Source organism: Neoarius graeffei, chromosome 14 (assembly GCF_027579695.1).
Source record: "Neoarius graeffei isolate fNeoGra1 chromosome 14, fNeoGra1.pri, whole genome shotgun sequence".
NCBI lineage: Eukaryota > Metazoa > Chordata > Actinopteri > Siluriformes > Ariidae > Neoarius > Neoarius graeffei.
Genome location: NC_083582.1, coordinates 58,429,444 through 58,447,638, shown reverse-complemented (window position 1 = coordinate 58,447,638; position 18,195 = coordinate 58,429,444). Strand labels below are relative to the sequence as shown.

Genomic DNA, 18,195 nt, shown 5'->3' with positions numbered 1-18,195 from the left:
GCTATGATACTGTGGAAAGATCTAGTTTGCTTTTTCCTGTTGTTATAGGTTTGAATCCAGGTACGTGTTCTGCCGGCTTTGTGCCGGTTGGTATGGGTACACTGACGAAGTGTTTGAGATGAGTATCAAAATTGTGATCTCCATGGCCAGTGTTTCTGTTGAGGAATGTAGCCTTCCTGTTGGTGAAATTGTGGGACATGAAATTATCAGATCCATGTCCCAAATGAATAATCTCATGTCATTTTCTCTAGCTGCTTTATCCTGTTCTACAGGGTCGCAGGCAAGCTGGAGCCTATCCCAGCTGACTACGGGCGAGAGGCGGGGTACACCAGGTCGCCAGGTCCTCACAGGGCTGACACATAGACACAGACAACCATTCACACTCACAGTCAATTTAGAGTCACCAGTTAACCTAACCTGCATGTCTTTGGACTGTGGAGGGAAACCGGAGCACCCTGAGGAAACCCACGCGGATACAAGGAGAACATGCAAACTCTGCACAGAAAGGCCCTCACCGGCCACGGGGCTCGAACCCAGACCTTCTTGCTGTGAGGCGACAGCACTAACCACTACACCACCGTGCCGCCCAAATGAATAATGGAATTGTTATTTTCTTAGATAGTGTAGACAAAGTGAATCGCTTAGTTGAAGACGGTGTTGTCAACCAGGGCACTTTACCATGTGTGCAGCCTTTATTACAACCGGCAACAAAAATAACAATTTCTAACATTCCACCTTTCATTAAAGATGAACTACTGGCTAAAGTACTGTCCCGATACGGCAAACTAGTTTCACCGATTAGGAAAATTCCACTGAGTCGCAAATCGCCACGACTGAAACATGTAATTTAATTCCATCAGCAAGTTCACATGATTTAAAAAGAAAATCAATCTGACAAACTCAATGTTGCGTGTAAATTTAGAGTAGATGATTTTATGTGATTTTTGCGACATCCGAGACCATGCAGTGTTTTAATTGCAGCCAAGAGGATCATTTGATTAATTCATGACCAGAGAAAGTTTCAAGTGGCAATGTGAATCAAGCCTCTACATCTGTTCAGAGTGTTGGAGAGGTTAGACCTGAGAGTCCTGGTGCTGCACCTGTGCTTAAAGGATATGGGACATGGATTTTTTTCTGGGCATAATTATGTATAAAGGACATAAGAAATGCCATCTAAATCACTGCAGGGCATCAAAAATGTGAAAATCATCACATTATTCAAGTTTTTTTATACATCAGCGTAAAACAAGGATTCGTTAATGAGCTAGGTGGTCACGTGACCCGTGATGTAACAAAAACTTTCCAAGGAGCCAGCGCTTGGGAATCTAATGTAAACAGGTTACCGAAATGGACACCATCGACAGTGACATTCCCGATGTTTCACAGAGATGTGAAGTTAGACCCTATCAATTCGAACCGATAGCTGGAAATTCACATGAACATGGATCTTGTCTTTACTCTGACGGGTCAGATGATTCTGAGAGTGAGAGTTCATTCAGTCCCCATGAAACTGAAAGCGGTCGGCTCGATAACACTTCCTGGTAAGTTAAAAACAATTCTGCTCAAAGGCTAATGATCTGTTGAAAGAAGTATTATTTTTGTATCATACATTGAAAGTTCATCATAGATCTAGCTAAAGTCCGTTGCAAGCTAGTTTTTTTTTGCTGATATTTTTCGAGATTGATTGAGATACAGTGCTTCCAGAGTCCGAGATGAAAACATTCAAAATGGTGAAACGAGTCAGAATTATGATAATCAATAATTGATACACCCAAAATTATAATACTAATCCTTACCTCGGCTTTCAGTCGCTTAGCGAATGCACCTCGTGGTGGCTGTAGCACTTCGGGTTTCACTCCGCCGTCTTGTTCCTGAATTGGGACGTTGGGAACGGCTCCATCTTTAAGTAACCTCTTAAATTTGGCTTGGCAATTAATATTGCTCAGTACCTGAGTATTAATGTTGAAAGACTCCTCAGTGAAATGGTCCGAACACAGTTTGTGGGAAACAATAGGTGCAAAGTTTTTTCAACAGGTGTTCTGTAAAGTTATCCTACCTCTTGGATTTGTCCTACTAAGCCTACTGCGCATGCGCGAAGCCTACTGCGCATTAGTGATGGGAATTTCGGCTCTTTTTCGGGAGCCGGCTCTTTTGGCTCTTCTTACTATAAGGAGCCAGCTCTTTCGGCTCCCAAACAGCTCCTGAGATTTTATTTTTGATTTAATTGCTGCAATTAACTAGTTAATTAATTACATTATTATTTATATTTTATCAATAGGATGTTTCAATTTTATTTTTTAGTTTTTGTAGCCATTGTAAAGCTTTGTAAAGTATAGCAGTGTAACAATGTTCTAGCTATAGAAATAAAACTTACCAATTAATAAATTATTTTCTCACAAACATAATGCAAAACTGTGTTATATTACCCATATAAAATACACAGAAGACATCAACTGTTTATCCTTTATGGCTTTATTTCACACTTGACCTTGAACAAAATGCCACAAAATAAATTATGAAGTATAAATCAGGCCTAAGAAACTATGAAGCAAAGTTGGAAATTATTTTAACAAACACAGAACAATGTGCAACAAAATTGATCTCATCTCATTACCTCTAGCCGCTTTATCCTGTTCTACAGGGTCGCAGGCAAGCTGGAGCCTATCCCAGCTGACTACGGGCGAAAGGCGGGGTACACCCTGGACAAGTCGCCAGGTCATCACAGGGCTGACACATAGACATAGACAACCATTCACACTCACATTCACACCTACGGTCAATTTAGAGTCACCAGTTAACCTAACCTGCATGTCTTTGGACTGTGGGGGAAACCGGAGCACCCGGAGGAAACCCACGCGGACACGGGGAGAACATGCAAACTCCGCACAGAAAGGCCCTCGCCGGCCACGGGGCTCGAACCCAGGACCTTCTTGCTGTGAGGCGACAGCGCTAACCACTACACCACCGTGCCGCCCGTGCAACAAAATATTTTATTAAATAAAATATTAAATAAAATATTAGACTCCTCTCCCCTGCGCTCCACAGCTTTAAGCATTACACCAATTTTCGTATTTTCGCAGCTGTGAATGACATCAACCCCCCCCAACCAAAAAAAAGTAGGCGTACACCATGCTACTTTTTTTCCTTTGAATGGTAATTCAGGTATTTCACCCACGTGACCAAGTCACATGACGCAGCCATTTTGGACGGCACGCTTAAGTCCTTCAGTGCAAGGCGGTATGAGATGGTGGAGACCTTTGCACATTTTAACAAGAAAGTAAGCTGTGATTCGTATTAAATTGGATCTGTCTTTTATCACAAACACTGTACCCAGCCTTGGTATGGAGCCCTGTTTATTTATTTCTGTGTCCCGTTTCTTTCTAGCCTCTGTTATTGCGTTTTATGTCTGATGTCTGCTACATGCAACCCTAGACAAATTAACACTGCCTTGTTTCACTGCTCAGATGGGTTAACAAACACTGACCCATTTACTTTTTGCTATATATTTTATCAAAATTGCGTTAACTGATAAACTAACCTGAAATGAAATGATCACTGCAAAGTCTGGAGTACTCTGTTGGCTCCCAATCCTGTCTCTTCACAGCTGCAATCCATTTGGCCCTCTTGTCTGGGTCAGTAGGAAACCGGTAGTGATGTGTCGGTCGCGAACAATCCGGTTCAAAGAGCCAGCTCTTTGAAGTGAACGACGGGAGCCGGCTCTTCGGTGGGAGCCGAGTTGGGGAGCCGAATTAGTTTTTTGTCCTTAGGTGCCTCAGAGAGAGAGAGACTTTCACAAAAAAAAGTTGCTGTCCGATTGCGTCTTTGTGTTGTCTATTACCATTCAAAGGAAAAAAAGTAGCATGGTGTACGCCTACTTTTTTTGGTTGGGGGGGGTTGATGTCATTCACAGCTGCGAAAATACGAAAATTGGTGTAATGCTTAAAGCTGTGGAGCGCAGGGGAGAGGAGTCTGTGAGGCACCTGAGGAGGGGAAAATTAGCTGTGTATTTTATATTGGTAATATAACACAGTTTTGCATTATGTTTGTGAGAAAATAATTTATTAATTGGTAAGTAAGTTTTATTTCTATAGCTAGAACATTGTTACACTGCTATACTTTACAAAGCTTTACAATGGCTACAAAAACTAAAAAATAAAATGGAAAACATCCTATTGATAAAATATAAATAATAATGTAATTAATTAACTAGTTAATTGCAGCAATTAAGTCAAAAATAAAATCTCAGGAGCCGTTTGGGAGCCGAAAGAGCCGGCTCCTTATAGTAAGAAGAGCCAAAAGAGCCGGCTCCCGAAAAAGAGCCGAAATTCCCATCACTAGAAACCGGTAAAAGGAGCGTCCTGCATGCTGTCCCTGTCTGTTGTGGCAGCCCACAGCACAACAAGCAAACACCATGGTTATTTATAGAGTGCTTACTGACAAATTAATCTATTCTAGGTGTCTGTAACACATTTTTTTTCAAGCTGGTTCTCCCTCTCTGTCTGCAGCGTTAGTATGTAGCTTGACGTTCAAAATGGCGGACACCGGGGCGTCACGTGACCCTGTGACGTCAGGTGAAATACCTCAATAGACAACACAAAGACGCAATCGGACAGCAACTTTTTTTGTGAAAGTCTCTCTCTCTCTCTGAGGCACCTAAGGACAAAAAACTAATTCGGCTCCCCAACTCTGCTCCCACCGAAGAGCCGGCTCCCGTCGTTCACTTCAAAGAGCCGGCTCTTTGAACCGGATCGTTCGCGACCGACACATCACTACTGCGCATGCGCAGGTGAGCCCACACTTTCCTCAGCTTCGGGTCCTTGGGGAATGCAAAAAAACTTACTCCAGGGCATTTCCCATTGGAATTATTGCAACCATAAGCAGCACAATACACCATGATGTTCAATGTACGTTAAAGACTATAAAAACAATTTTCTTGTCATCCACTTCTCCATTCATCTACCCGCTTGTGCTGTGCCCGAAAGTTTTTGTGACGTATGATCACGTGACAGCGGCTCTTCCGGTTGTAGAAAATGCATATCGGAAGTCGAGCAGAAATGCCATATAATCATCACGAATATAACGATTTTGCTGAATTTAATAGATGAGTTTGTATTTGTTGATGCAATTAATTCATATTTTTAATGGAAAAAACTGATATAGCGTGCATTTATGTTTCATGTCCCATATCCTTTAAAGTGCATATCATGGGTAAATTCAGGAGAAAGATCAATGTAATTCTCCTATTTTATATTAAACTTTGGTCAAATATCTGTAAAATTCTGCATTCTCTGCAATTTTTTTACCTTGCGCAATACCAGAAAAATTCAGTTGAAATCAAGCCATTTGAGGCAAATTGGTCCGCCTCTGAAAAAACTTGGCATTTGGATTTCCCGGGAAACATTGATTTTTGTGATGTCACATGCGGGATGCCTCCCTCTGAGTCCTACGTCAGCGCTGGTTTGTTTATGAGAAAACGACCTGGTGGTTTTCTGCAAATTTCTTCAATGTTATCACGTAATTATTAAAATGGTTAACAGATGTATCGTAGGAGGGTGTAGCAACACCAATCTTGATGGGATTAGTACTCATCGTTTTCCAAAAGACCGGACAATGAGGGAGAAATGGGAGCGCTTGGTCTACACAGGCTGTGCACTGAAACTATGCAAGCTCGCGCAGCCTGCTGCCGCTTCCGCAGGTAACGTCACGAATCTGGCTCCAGACTCCCTTGGGATTTTTCCAGACACGTTTTGTTATTTTATTTTTTTCTGCTGTAGACAGATGGCCTTGTGCAAAATTACCCTTCTGGATGAGTGTGTAAAGGGACATACTTTCATCTAAAAAAAACACAAAATTGGTCCAGAATATGCACTTTAACATCTCTGAACAGATGACAGAACCTGGTGAAGTTGGGGAGGAACAGGATGAACCGACTACAGCTGAGAAACAAACTAAAGAGGGTGAAAAAGAATTAAACTCTCCAGTGGTAAACTTTGTAGAGGAGGCAGGTCAGTCTGAGTCACTGAGCAAAGAGACTGCTGTTCAATCTCAGAGTATAAGAAAAGGAAAACCAGATCAAAAGCTTTGGGGGTTAACGCTAAAACACGGGCTACTTATGAGCCTACAGAGGAAAGTCCCAAAATAGTAACAGGTGAGGAGTCAGAATTTAAAGTTTCTGGCTCTGTTTCAGAGAGTGAGGCTGAAAAGTCAGATTCACAGTCCTTTATTGAGAAAAGAAGAATGAGTTTACACAGTGGCTACACGTTTAAAGCTACAGACAGGATGAAAGCTGTGTGTGCTGAACAGTTCTTCCCTGATAAACAAATGTTTCTTGATTCTGTGAAGTATTTTATGAGGGGGATGGGGGATGAATGGTTTATTGATAAAGAAACTTGACATTTGAAGAAATTGGTACTGAAAGTAAAGACACAATTAATGGATGGAAAGAGATAATAGAGCAATATGTATTATTGTATCCACATTCACTGGATATGAGCACTCGTGTGCTCTGATTGGCTACTCTACTACTAGGCTATCAGCTCATATACCATGAGTAGAGAAAAACAAAATGGTGGAGATGTTTTGCTGAACCAACCAAGTATGAAATAAAAACTCTACTCGAAAACAAAACCCTAAAAAATACAAAACAAAGCAATAAAACATATAATAAAAGTATTTGATGGTAAGAACATATCTTTTTTTTTTTATTTTTCAAGAATTATTATTCCTATAGCATTTTTCACAAATTGTTACTGTCATTTCACCGGGTTGTTTACATTCTTCATCACTTTAAAAATTGTTGAATTTTTTTAGACTGATTCAAAAACTCAAAGAAGTTTGAAAATTACATCACTGAAATGTCCAAGGAAGAAATGTCTAAAGCTATTCTGTAGCTGGGCATGACAGCAAGACGGCACTTTCTACAAAAAACAACACTAAAATCCATTCATGCAGCCATCGGTAGGCTTTTAAGAAGTCCACCTCAGCAGAAATTATTTTGTTGGACATTTTATATAAAGTTTTTATTTATCAAATTTGCAAAAAAAAATTTAAATAAATAGAAATGCTCTGTTTCTCAAAATGCAGTGAATGTGGATAGAATAAAACAATTATTCCACTCAATCTCATCATACATGGCTTTCAGAACCTATACGACTCAATTTTATGGAATAACTGTTAAATATACCCTTTCTTTTTTTCCATGTATGATCTCAAAATAGAGAGTCTCAACCTAAATGGTGCAAGACATCAACTGAAAAGAGGGATGTTATATAAACTGGCTTCAAATGATAATATGGATATTTTTTTGTTCATGAAACACACAGTGAAGTACAGACAGTATTGATTGAGTAAAAGAATGGAGTGGACAAATATTTTTAAGCCTCAGATGTTGTTAGTAGAGGGGTATCTATTTTTTTCAAAGCATTTTCTGCCTGATTCTTCACATGTTGAAGACATTGTGGCAGGCAGGTTACTGTGAAAATTTAAAAAATATCTCTGATTTATTTAATGTGTATGCACCTATAATTGGTACAGAAAGAATTGTTTTTAAGAACAATTGATGATGTGTTGCAGCAGTGTGATACAGATTCTTATGTTTCATTGGGGGAGATTTTAACTGGACCCTAAATCATAAACTGGATCGGAATCATTTAAAGCCAGATGCTGCTTCACAAATGGCTTTGAAGGAAATAGTTGAGTTGTATGGTCTTTGTGATGTCTGGAGACGGATGTTTAAAAACACCTGACAGTGCACATGGGCACATTGCAGAGAAAATTTTGTCTCTCTTGCAAGGCTTGATGTGCTTTATTGATTTAGTCATCATTTTAACATCTTTCAGTCCTGTAAAAATCATCCCAATAGGATTTTCTGATCACAATTTGATGAATTGTGGTTGTTTTATCAAATCTGTAAAGGTCAAGAGTGCATACTGACATTTTAGTATTGCTCTAAATGATAATGTTCATTTTAAGGATTTTTTAAAACATTTCTGTATTGATTTTAGAGAAACATTGCAGGAGTACAGTTCTCTACAATAGTGGTGGGACTGCGGTAAAACTACTGCTCTGTCAGTAGTATACCTGCAATGCTACTCAGGACCTGAAACGTACTGTGAGAACGCTGGAAAACGAGATTGCTGTGCTGCAAGACCAGATAGCAACAATGGGTGGACTGGAGCAGGTTATTCCCCTAGATCCCCCCAAAAAAGGGCTTTTTAAAAGATCTACTGAGTGTACAGTTCAATGGGACCCTTATGCCGCTTTTCCACTACAAACGCGGCTGAGTCGGGCTGAGCCGTGCCGTGCTGAGTCGGGCTGAGCGGGGCTGTTGGAGTTGCATTTCAACTACAACCGCGCTGAACCGTGCTGGCTGGAAGTGGGTGGACACATTGGGTGGAGTTAGCGAAAGTGGGTGGACGTCAGGTGATGTCGTTTAGCAGCGCAAACAGTGACATCAGTGAGCTTTTAAGCGGTAGTCTCATGACCCGAATAGTAAACAATAAACATGGAGGACATGGAGTCGTTAGTGTTGCTGGTCTTGGTGCTGTGGCTTGTTGTCACCGACAACGCGGACAGATACTGGCAAGAGCGTATAGATGAGGCGAGGCGCATAAGGCTTCAGAAATTCTCGTAATTCGTAATTATTCTCCTTCCGGGTTTGCGGTGTTTACAGATCCCAGCGCGCTCGCGGGGCATGTGTGGGCATGTGAGGACACTCCTCCTCACCAATCAGTGCACAGGGGAGTGTCTGCTCACGCCCCCAGCCTCACTCGGCTCGCTTTGGCTCGCTTCAGCCCCACTCCAAAACCGTGCGAGTTTTAGGGGCTAAGCAGGGCTGAAGCGAGCTGAGTCGTGCTGGTTTTTGGTAGTCGAAACGCGAGCCGTGTCGGGCTGAAGTGAGCTGAAGCGAGCTGAAGTGAGCTGAAAAAGGGTAGTGGAAAAGGGCCATTAGACATTCCAAGTTCCAGAGTGTGACACACATGGATGCCCCCTCCAAATTTTTCTTTAATTTAAAGAAAAATTGTCAAATTAGGAAAAAAATAGTGCTTATGTACAAACAATGGAGTAGAGTTAATAGAAGCTAAGGAAATTCATGAATGTCATAAACTTTCATACCGATCCATATCACAGTGAGATAAAAGGATGTGACAATGATACTGACACATTTTATAGTGACATGCCAAAATTCTCTGAAGAATCCAGTAAAGGCCTTGCTGTGCCTTTGACACTACAGGAGCTTCATAGAACTCTAATGGGCATGGAAACTGGGAAATCTACTGACACTGATGGCCTGCCAGTCGAGTTCTTAAGGCTTTCTGGTCTGTGATTGGGGCAGACCTGCTCACTGTTATTAATAACAGCCTCAAAAGAAGGGTCCTGCCGTTGAGCTGCAGGAGAGTTGTCATCACCTGACTGCCCAAAAAGGGAGACCTGCAAGACTTAGGCTACATCCACACGGCAACGGCAACGAGATTTTTTTTTTTAAATATCGCGTCCACATGGGCAACGGATCAGTAAAATATCAGGTTCATATGGCAACGCAACGCTTGCTAAAAACGATTCAATACACATGCCACACCACTACGTGCGCTGTAAGACGGTCCCATCGGAGACACCAGAACAATAGAAGTAGACGCATGCGCATAACTGCGCATGCGCACAGTGACTATCCCTGTCACACGCACACACTTTCTCACTCCCTATCCTTTGGATATAGTCCCTTTAAATCACGTGCTCGTTTTTTGAATGGAGACGCAGAAAGAGGAATGAACGGGGATAGATGGAAGCCGGTACGCCAACATTCTGATATCTTCCAGAATTCTTTAATGGTCCGGAATAAACATCTGAAGAGGTGAGATCGCTCCTTTTTTTTCCCTATTTTTGCTGGCGGGATTGACTCTGCCCTAAGGGTTATTCTCTCTCTCTCTCTCTCTCTCTCTCTCTCTCTCATTTTGCACCATTACACAATAAATATTCACAGTGAAAATATTTTGTAAGCGCGTTTCATGAACCAAGTTATAGGATTTGTTGACAACTCGCATTGAGTTCGTTACACTTCTACCCGGCGTGAAGCACATGTGGTTGTGACGTCATTGTAAACAAATCCGTTCTACTCATCCAGACAACTTCGCAACGGCTCCGTTGCCAGATTTTTTCACTCTGGAACCCGTTCTCAAAAGATTTCGTTTTGGGGCACCCAAAACGCTGGTGCTGTGTAGACGCCAGGCCGAAACGATAAACAATTTTATCAGATTCACCCGAATCCGTTGCCGTGTGGACAGGGCCTAAAGGCACTGGCATCCTATCCCCCTCCTCTGTTCAGGCTAAAATTTTGTCAGAAACATTCTTCTTCTTTAGTGTGCTCCCTGATGGCAGGTCTGTTCTGATGGCTTCAGCCATCAAAGCTTCTAGGGAAGAATTACAGTAATGGTTTCCCATTGCCTTCTACTGGATTATTATAGAGGTTTTTTCCTCTCAACAATTTACACACATTCACACCTATAGACAATTTAGAGGAGCCAGTTAACCTAACTGCATGTCTTTGGACTGTGGGGGAAACCAGAGCACCCAGAGGAAACCCACGCAAACATGGGGAGAACATGCAAACTCTGTCAAAAGCATTGGCCTCTTGTTTAAAGGAAGTTTTGGAACAAGTTATTCACTTCAGCTAGACCTGTTGTATTCCTGGCAGGTCTATTCTTGATATGACTCTAGTTAGAGATGTCTTAGAGTGTTTTAGGAATCAGAGGATTCCATTATCCATTATCTGTAACTGCTTATCCTGTGCAGGGCACAGGCAAGCTGGAGCCTATCCCAGCTGACTATGGGGAAGAGGCAGGGTACACCCTGGACAAGTCGCCAGGTCATCGCAAGGCTGACACATACAGACAAACGACAATTCACACTCACACCTATGGTCAATTTAGAGCCACCAGTTAGCCTAACCTGTATGTCTTTGGACTGTGGGGGAAAACCAGAGCACCCAGAGGAAACGCACACAGACATGGGGAGAATATGCAAACTCCACATAGAAAGGCCCCTGTCAGTCACTGGGCTCAAATCCAGAACCTTCTTGCTGTGAGGCGACAGTGCTAACTGCTACACCACCATGCCACTCCAATCAGAGGATTATAGAAAACAAAACTGGGAAGTTGTAGTGGAGAAAGTTACTGGAAAGCTAAAAAAATGGAAGGGGATTCTTCCAAAAATGTCCTACAGAGGCAGAGTCTTCCTTATTAACAACCCTGGTCACTTCAGTGCAGTGGAATAGATTGGCATGAATGGGACCCCCTCCTGGCCTTTTGGTAAGAATCCAGTCAGCTGTGGTTGATTTCTTCTGGGGCAAACTATACTGGACTCCTCAAAATGTACTGTTCTTCCCTAAGGTGAGGGTGGACAGGGAATGATTCACCTGGTTACTAGAGCTGCTACTTGCAGACCACAGTTTATACAGTCACTACGTTTACATGCACATACTGCCGTTTACTGCCGTTGCTCGACTGAAATCGAAGTTCAAAATGCCATGTATACACCTTAATTCGGCTGAAATTGAACCGAACTTGATTTCTCGGAATCGAGCTACACGACCTAGTTTATGCGATTTCTGCCGAGCTACTTTGTGCATGTATACCCTATTGAGCTAGTTGTCGAGCTACTTACTGCCCCTTCCGGAAGTGACGAGTGACGAGACCACAAGCGGGAAACACAACAGCCTCGGTCGGCATGACAACAGTAGTAGCGAGCAGCAGAAGAGGTCAGGAGGAACAAATGAAGAAGAGAAAATGGCGATGTAGAGCTCTCTGAAGTGTGGGTGGAGCACAGAGGATGGCAGGACAAAGCTTCTGGTACTAATAGGCTTTTTATTGTCAGACTTTTCAGTTTAACAGCCTACTTTTATTCTTGACACTCACACACACGCGCGCGCGCTGTGTTCTAGTCCCGGGATGAGCTCTCCCCTCTGCTCTCCCTCTGCCTCCTTAAATAGGGCGCGGTTACTGGGAAGACACACAAACACAGGTTAATTACCGTCAGGTGTAGTGATTCTGCCACTCACCTTCCCTGGCTCCGCCCTCCTGTCACAGACCGGCGCTTGACCACGCCCCCACTGCCACAGGCAAGCAGAAACGTGCACTTCTGGAGCAATGAGGAGACAGAGTTCATGCTCATTCAGCTTAAGGAGTTGAATATATTAAAATTCATGGATGGGAGAAAAACGCGCAATGGAGAACACGGAACTGATAACTTTGTTTACACTCTTGAATAGCTCTTCTTCATGACGACAACCGGAAGTGTACCAACACGATGGGGCATGTAGCGCCACCTGTGGCTCGGGTGCACAGTGCACCTCACACAATAGCCCGATTTCATTGTGTGCATGTAGGATTGGATTTCTCTGGCACCCTGCTGGGACCTTCAGCTCGATTACCGACAGCAGCTCGATTTGGATGTGCATGTAAACGTAGTCATTGACTCCTGTAGAGTCCGTCTGATTTAGTGTGGAGACCTGTGGCCAGGACTTCTCTTCAGGGTCCTAGAGGCATTGGGCTCGATCTTATTTTTTTTTTCCTAGTTGTCTGTCAAGGCCTGAAACTCTCTAGTTTACCAGCATTTTATTAAGGCCTTTTTAAGGTGTGGGGTCTTTTTAAATATCATTGGATGGGGCCTGGGTGGCACGATGGGGGAGTGGTTAGCACTGTTGCCTCACAGCAAGAAGGTCCTGGGTTCGAGCCCAGTTGCTGACAAGGGCCTTTCTGTGTGGAGTCTGCATGTTCTCCCCGTGTCTGTGTGGATTTCCTCCGGGTGCTCTAGTTTCCCCCAAAGTCATGCAGGTTAGGCTAATTGGTGGCTCTAAATTGACTGTGAGTGGGAATGGATGTTTGTCTCTATGTTTCAGCCCTGTGATGACCTGGCAACTTGTCCAGGGTGTACCCTGCCTCTCGCCCATAGTCAGCTGGGATAGGCTCCAGCTTGCCTGTGACCCTGGACACGATAAGTGGTTACAGATGATGGATGGATGGATGGATGGATGGATGGATGGATGGATGGATGGATGGATGGATGGAGCCTGTAGAATCTTTGTACTAGCTCCTTGAGGACCCACTTACTCTTGGAGCTCATCTTGGCTGTGCTTTATTTCCTAGTTTTTCATCAGTTTTAATTACCAAAGGGTGCACTCAACTGAAACACCTTTTAAATCAAGCAGGACCAGGACTGAAAAACATGGAGATAGTTGCCTCTGGTTCAATCATTTGGTTCAACCTTTGCTGAGTTTTAGGTCCAGCTGAAAGAGGTGGAGTGGGACTAAATGTAGGAATATAGTAGGGATGAAAATCATCCCGACCACAAAGACATTGTTCTGGAAATAGAGCTTACATCAGACCTTACAGAGGAGGACTGTATGGGTCATATCATGCATGAACTGAGAGAAAACAGTTTGGTTTTGGGGTCTGTGAATGGAAAGAAAATGCACCAGTGAGATTTTTTTTGAGCAACTTTCCAGACACTGTATGGAGAGAAAAGCTAATAATTAGAGAAAATGTGAAGCTAGTTTGAAGAATATTATACAAACCACCATTAGCAAAAAAAAAAAACCCACTGGTGCTCTCCATTGGAGAATGTTACATGGTTCTGTTGCAGTAAATGCTTTTCTGTCTGTTTTAAATCCAGAGGTGAGGAACTGTTGTCCATACTGTCAAAGCAGAGAAACTGTTTTTAATTGTTTCATGGACTGTCGTTGGCTTCCTGCCTTGTTTTCTTTGTTGAGTCACTCATTGGCTTAAAGCTAGACAGCCTTTCTATTTCATAAAATCTGTGAAATTTCGTTCCCTCTGAAATTTGGTCATTGTGATATATATTTATTTCTGTAATATCTCACAAAATATCAGGCCATTCTGTGGCTGAGAAGTTATTTAATTTGAGGGGATTCCTGAGCAAATAATGTACATGAAATCGCTCGCTTTGCATGATCAAGCAGACAGAGGAAGTCCATGTGCGCATGTGCAGGTTTACCGTCATCATCTTCTTCTTCTTTTGGGTTTTATGGCAGCTGGCATCCAGTGTTGCATTACTGCCATTTACAGGTTTACCTTTGACCGTGCACTGACAGTTACATAATTTTGTCGCTAAACAAACAGCTGATCATACCGAGATGCTCGCTGACTGCCGATATAACAGTTTGGTCCTGTGTTTCCTTTCCTTCACAACATAACGTCTTCTCTTCTTGCTTTCCGTTACTGTAGTTGGTCTTCCACATTTCATTCGCACACTCACGTCCTCCACTGTTCTCTCCTGTTTCAAATTTGTATCCCACAATGCCTTGTGCGAATGGGAAAAGCCCACCACGTGATGCATGACATAGTATCTTGTATTGGGTCATAGTGAAGCAGGAAGAAACAGCTGAGAATTTAGGACCACGCAGCCCTAAATTCATTAATTGTTTTATTTTTTAAAAAAAAAGACCTAATAAAATTGGAAGTCTATGATTCAAATTCAGTAGCTTTCAGTCCACTAAACAAAAATAATTGGGTGTCAGGGAAAATTCTTTTTAGACCTAAACTTGAAAAATCTGAAAGGCAGTCTACCATTAATTAAATATGAATTTTACCATAACCATTTTCGTTTTGGGGTTCCCTTACACACAATTTTTTGGTAAAAATTCAATTCTCCTCTCCATTTGTGAGCGCAGTTTTCTCTGACGCTTTTCCCCCGAAAAGCCAGCTCATCTAAAGGACACAAACATGTTTTATATATATTAAGGCTGTTACTTCCCTTCAACATGAATTATTTAACACAACATGTTGCATATGACACTCAACAACTTTGCTTGTGTTTGAAGAGTAGTATAAATGTGCACAGCTAACAAAAGCACCTCAACACTCAGTTCACCTGCCGTTGTTTTGAAAGCAACACCGGCATGTTCGGGGTATCCGATGCGTAGATACATCACCCTAGACACTGGGGCTCTGTTGTGACACATCACACCTCTGGTCACGGAACATCGGCCCACAGTCTAAAAACACACACTGGCATGTCTTCATGCCAGCTTTATTTAGTTCAGTGTAAATCACTAAAGCTGGAATATAAAGCTGGAGGTGCCTTTTTTATGCCAATATTACAGATAATCTGTGTAAAAAGGGCTTATGGGAGAGAGACAGGAAATAGGGAGCAATCCCAAATAAGAACCTACACTTTAGGAACAAGTCCAAAAAATCGCAACCAGTGACTACAAATATTTGTAAGCAACTTTACAGAAAAACAAGCCCAAAATCACTTAAAATAAGTGGAATTGGCAACTGTGCCACCAATAACTAACAACTGTCTCAAACTAACACACCTCCGTATATTTAAAAAAATAAATAAATAAATAAAAAAAAGAGTACTCCAGATGCTACTCCCACTGCCTTTTTGTACATTACAAAGGTACATAGCCAGTCACCATGGCTACATTTATGATCTGCATTCTATGGCTCTTTTTCAATAACTGGGATTTGTGAGACAGTAAATTTGAAATTAAATTGCAAAAACTGAATTTGATTTGTGAGAACTGAATTTTGTCAGTAAATGTGGTTGCAGATGGACATAACTGCAGGAAGGTTTATTTACAGGCATGCAAACGTGATACAAAGATATGAGGCAAAAACAGAGTTGTTAAACAGGCATGGGTCATACGAGGCACGAACAGAGCATTAGAGGCAAGGCAAAAGGCAGAGTCCAAATAAACAAAACAAAATCAAAAACTAGAGTAAACACAGAGATGCAGGGCTTGGTAAAAGTGAGACATAGGGTACAACATGTATACTTCACAAAGTCCTAGAGCCCCATTATGTGTGCAGTGATTGTGCTCTGATTAGGGACAGGTGTATATAATTATTAAGGCTACTATCACACTGTCTTGTATCTTGCCAAGTAAGCAGCGTGTGGGTCAAACACCAAGAAATGAGGCATATTTTGTCCAAAGTTAAAGTCCTGTGATGTACATGGCATATGTGTGATGTTTCTGTGGCATTCCTGTGGCGTATCTGGGGTTTGTCTGGGGTTCAAGGGACGTAAAGTTATGGCATACTGAAGCATATGCGTGGCGTATGATGTGTTGCCACAGCATAACCGTTTCATTGCTTTCATTGGCGTGGCGTTTCGTTCTTATGTGTGACGTTGCTGCTACGTACCTGCAGTGTATCTGCGGTGTTCACAGGTGGGTATAAAAGGGGGCCCCACGCTGCATTCGTTGTCATTCATCACAGTCAAGAAAGCATCATGCCAGTGAAGAAGTCAGGACCCAAGAAGGGCAAGGGAAGAGGGAAGACATCAGCCGCATCTTCCCAGCCAGCCCCGGAGCCACCTTCATCAGGCACATGTCAACTAAAGCATTCGCACGGCATAATAGGTGTTAGAGCAATATTCCTGCTGCTTCACTGCTGCATAGCTTTCATTTTTACGGCATACACATGACGTATGTGTGACGTATCAAAGCTGCTACATATGTGCTATGGATTTTTAAGTGCGGACTTAAAAATATGCCGCACCCTGGTGTACAAGGAGATTGTGTTACGCATCCTAGAGTATTAGCTATATAAGCTAGCTACGTAAGCTGGTGATGCTGTGATGTTCTTTTCTTACTGCCATGTATCCTGATACACCGTACATACACAAGGCTGAAACGGCAATGTGCGAACCAAGCATAAGTCTTTGCTGTGCACACAACATGCTCAGAGCACAAAATGCACGTGGATGTGCTCGGATGTGACAATGTGGAAATATATCGAGAGTTGAATTTTCAGTGAGAATCAAATGCCATTTCAAAGCAAATTTATTCAATTTCATAACATTACATTCAGGTTCAAGTTTATTCGTCATCAGTTCCAAACGAGTAAATTCAATTTCAACCATGCTATTCAGATTCAGTTTTTCAATGCAATTATTCAAGTTAGGCAATACAAATTCAAATTATGTGACTCAAGTTCAGTTTCTAGTGACACATATTTATGCCCATAAAATTTAAACTGTTTCTAATATTTGTATGAATACCTATGACTTGTCATGACACCATAATGACATGAAATGATCTCCAGCTCTATAAACACTCTGTAAAGTCTGATAGTTTGTTTGTTGGGGGCTGTATCTGTAGTTTCTTAATGAAATATTATGTGTACTTTTTTTCAGTTTGGCAACACTGTCAATAGTATATGGGTCTAGAACCTATGTAGTACCCAACAGACCATGTTTGGACCATTAAATTGTAACTATTTATTACAAATATTATAGCTAGCAAAAACAAAACTGCCATTGATACTGCACACTGATAAAATGGCTGAATCTGATCATTCATGATGTGCTTGGGATTGTTTATTGAAAACAATGTTCTCATTCAGGGCAATGAGGGCTAAAAGTATTGCTAATATCACTGTAAAATCACTATAATCTCTGTCTAATGGAAAAAAGAAATGAAAATGGAGGAATTCATGATTCCCTCCTGAACCAGATGTACTGAAACAACTGTTGGGACTGATACACATGGCCTAATTACCATACTCCAGTTAAAGGCTCTTTTTAATACAAGAAGTATTTAGGCCAAACGTGAACTGAATTGATTATCTGATGGATTTCAGGGTGACTTTTGGTTAATGAATCTAATTGACATTGTGCTTTTTTTTCCACTTACAAATGTCTGATTATCAGATTGAGATATGTGATGAACAATGGAGACTCAACAGGATTTTTTTTTCCATTCTGCTAATGACAGATCATCCAGACGATCAGTGCTGTGGATAAGGATGACTTTGCAAATGGGCCAAGATTTTATTTCTCTCTCCCTGAAGGAATTCCAATTAATCCCAACTTTACCTTAAAGGACAATGAAGGTATGCAATTCAATAAATTTGTGTGTGTGTGTGTGTGTGTGTGTGTGTGTGTGTGTGTGTGTGTTGAGTGACAGAGAGAGAGAGATAGGAGAACTTTTTTAAAAGTATTATGAATATATTACGTTTTCAAATGAATTCAAAAAAATGTGCAGTGCAATGCAAACTAAATTACTCACTGGCATGTGCCGGTTATGTATTAGTTATAAAAATGTTATTAAAATAATATTCATTTCATCACAGAGCCATTATCAAATAGCAAAATGTTGGCACATATAAAATCAAGATAACATATCAATAAAAAAATTACAGAAGTAATTTTTTTCATAAGATTGATAAACTG

The 18,195-nt window shown here is 41.6% G+C and overlaps 1 protein-coding gene across 3 annotated transcripts in view; it reads left to right on the top strand.

Moving 5' to 3' along the window:
- LOC132898496 (cadherin-18) overlaps nt 1-18,195 on the top strand; it is a 298,900-nt gene that overhangs the window by 212,729 nt on the left and 67,976 nt on the right. For all 3 annotated transcript variants that reach the window (XM_060940160.1, XM_060940158.1, XM_060940159.1), the window contains exon 9: nt 17,738-17,855. In XM_060940160.1, coding sequence (XP_060796143.1) covers nt 17,738-17,855 — 118 coding nt within the window. The remainder of the gene's footprint in view (nt 1-17,737; nt 17,856-18,195) is intronic.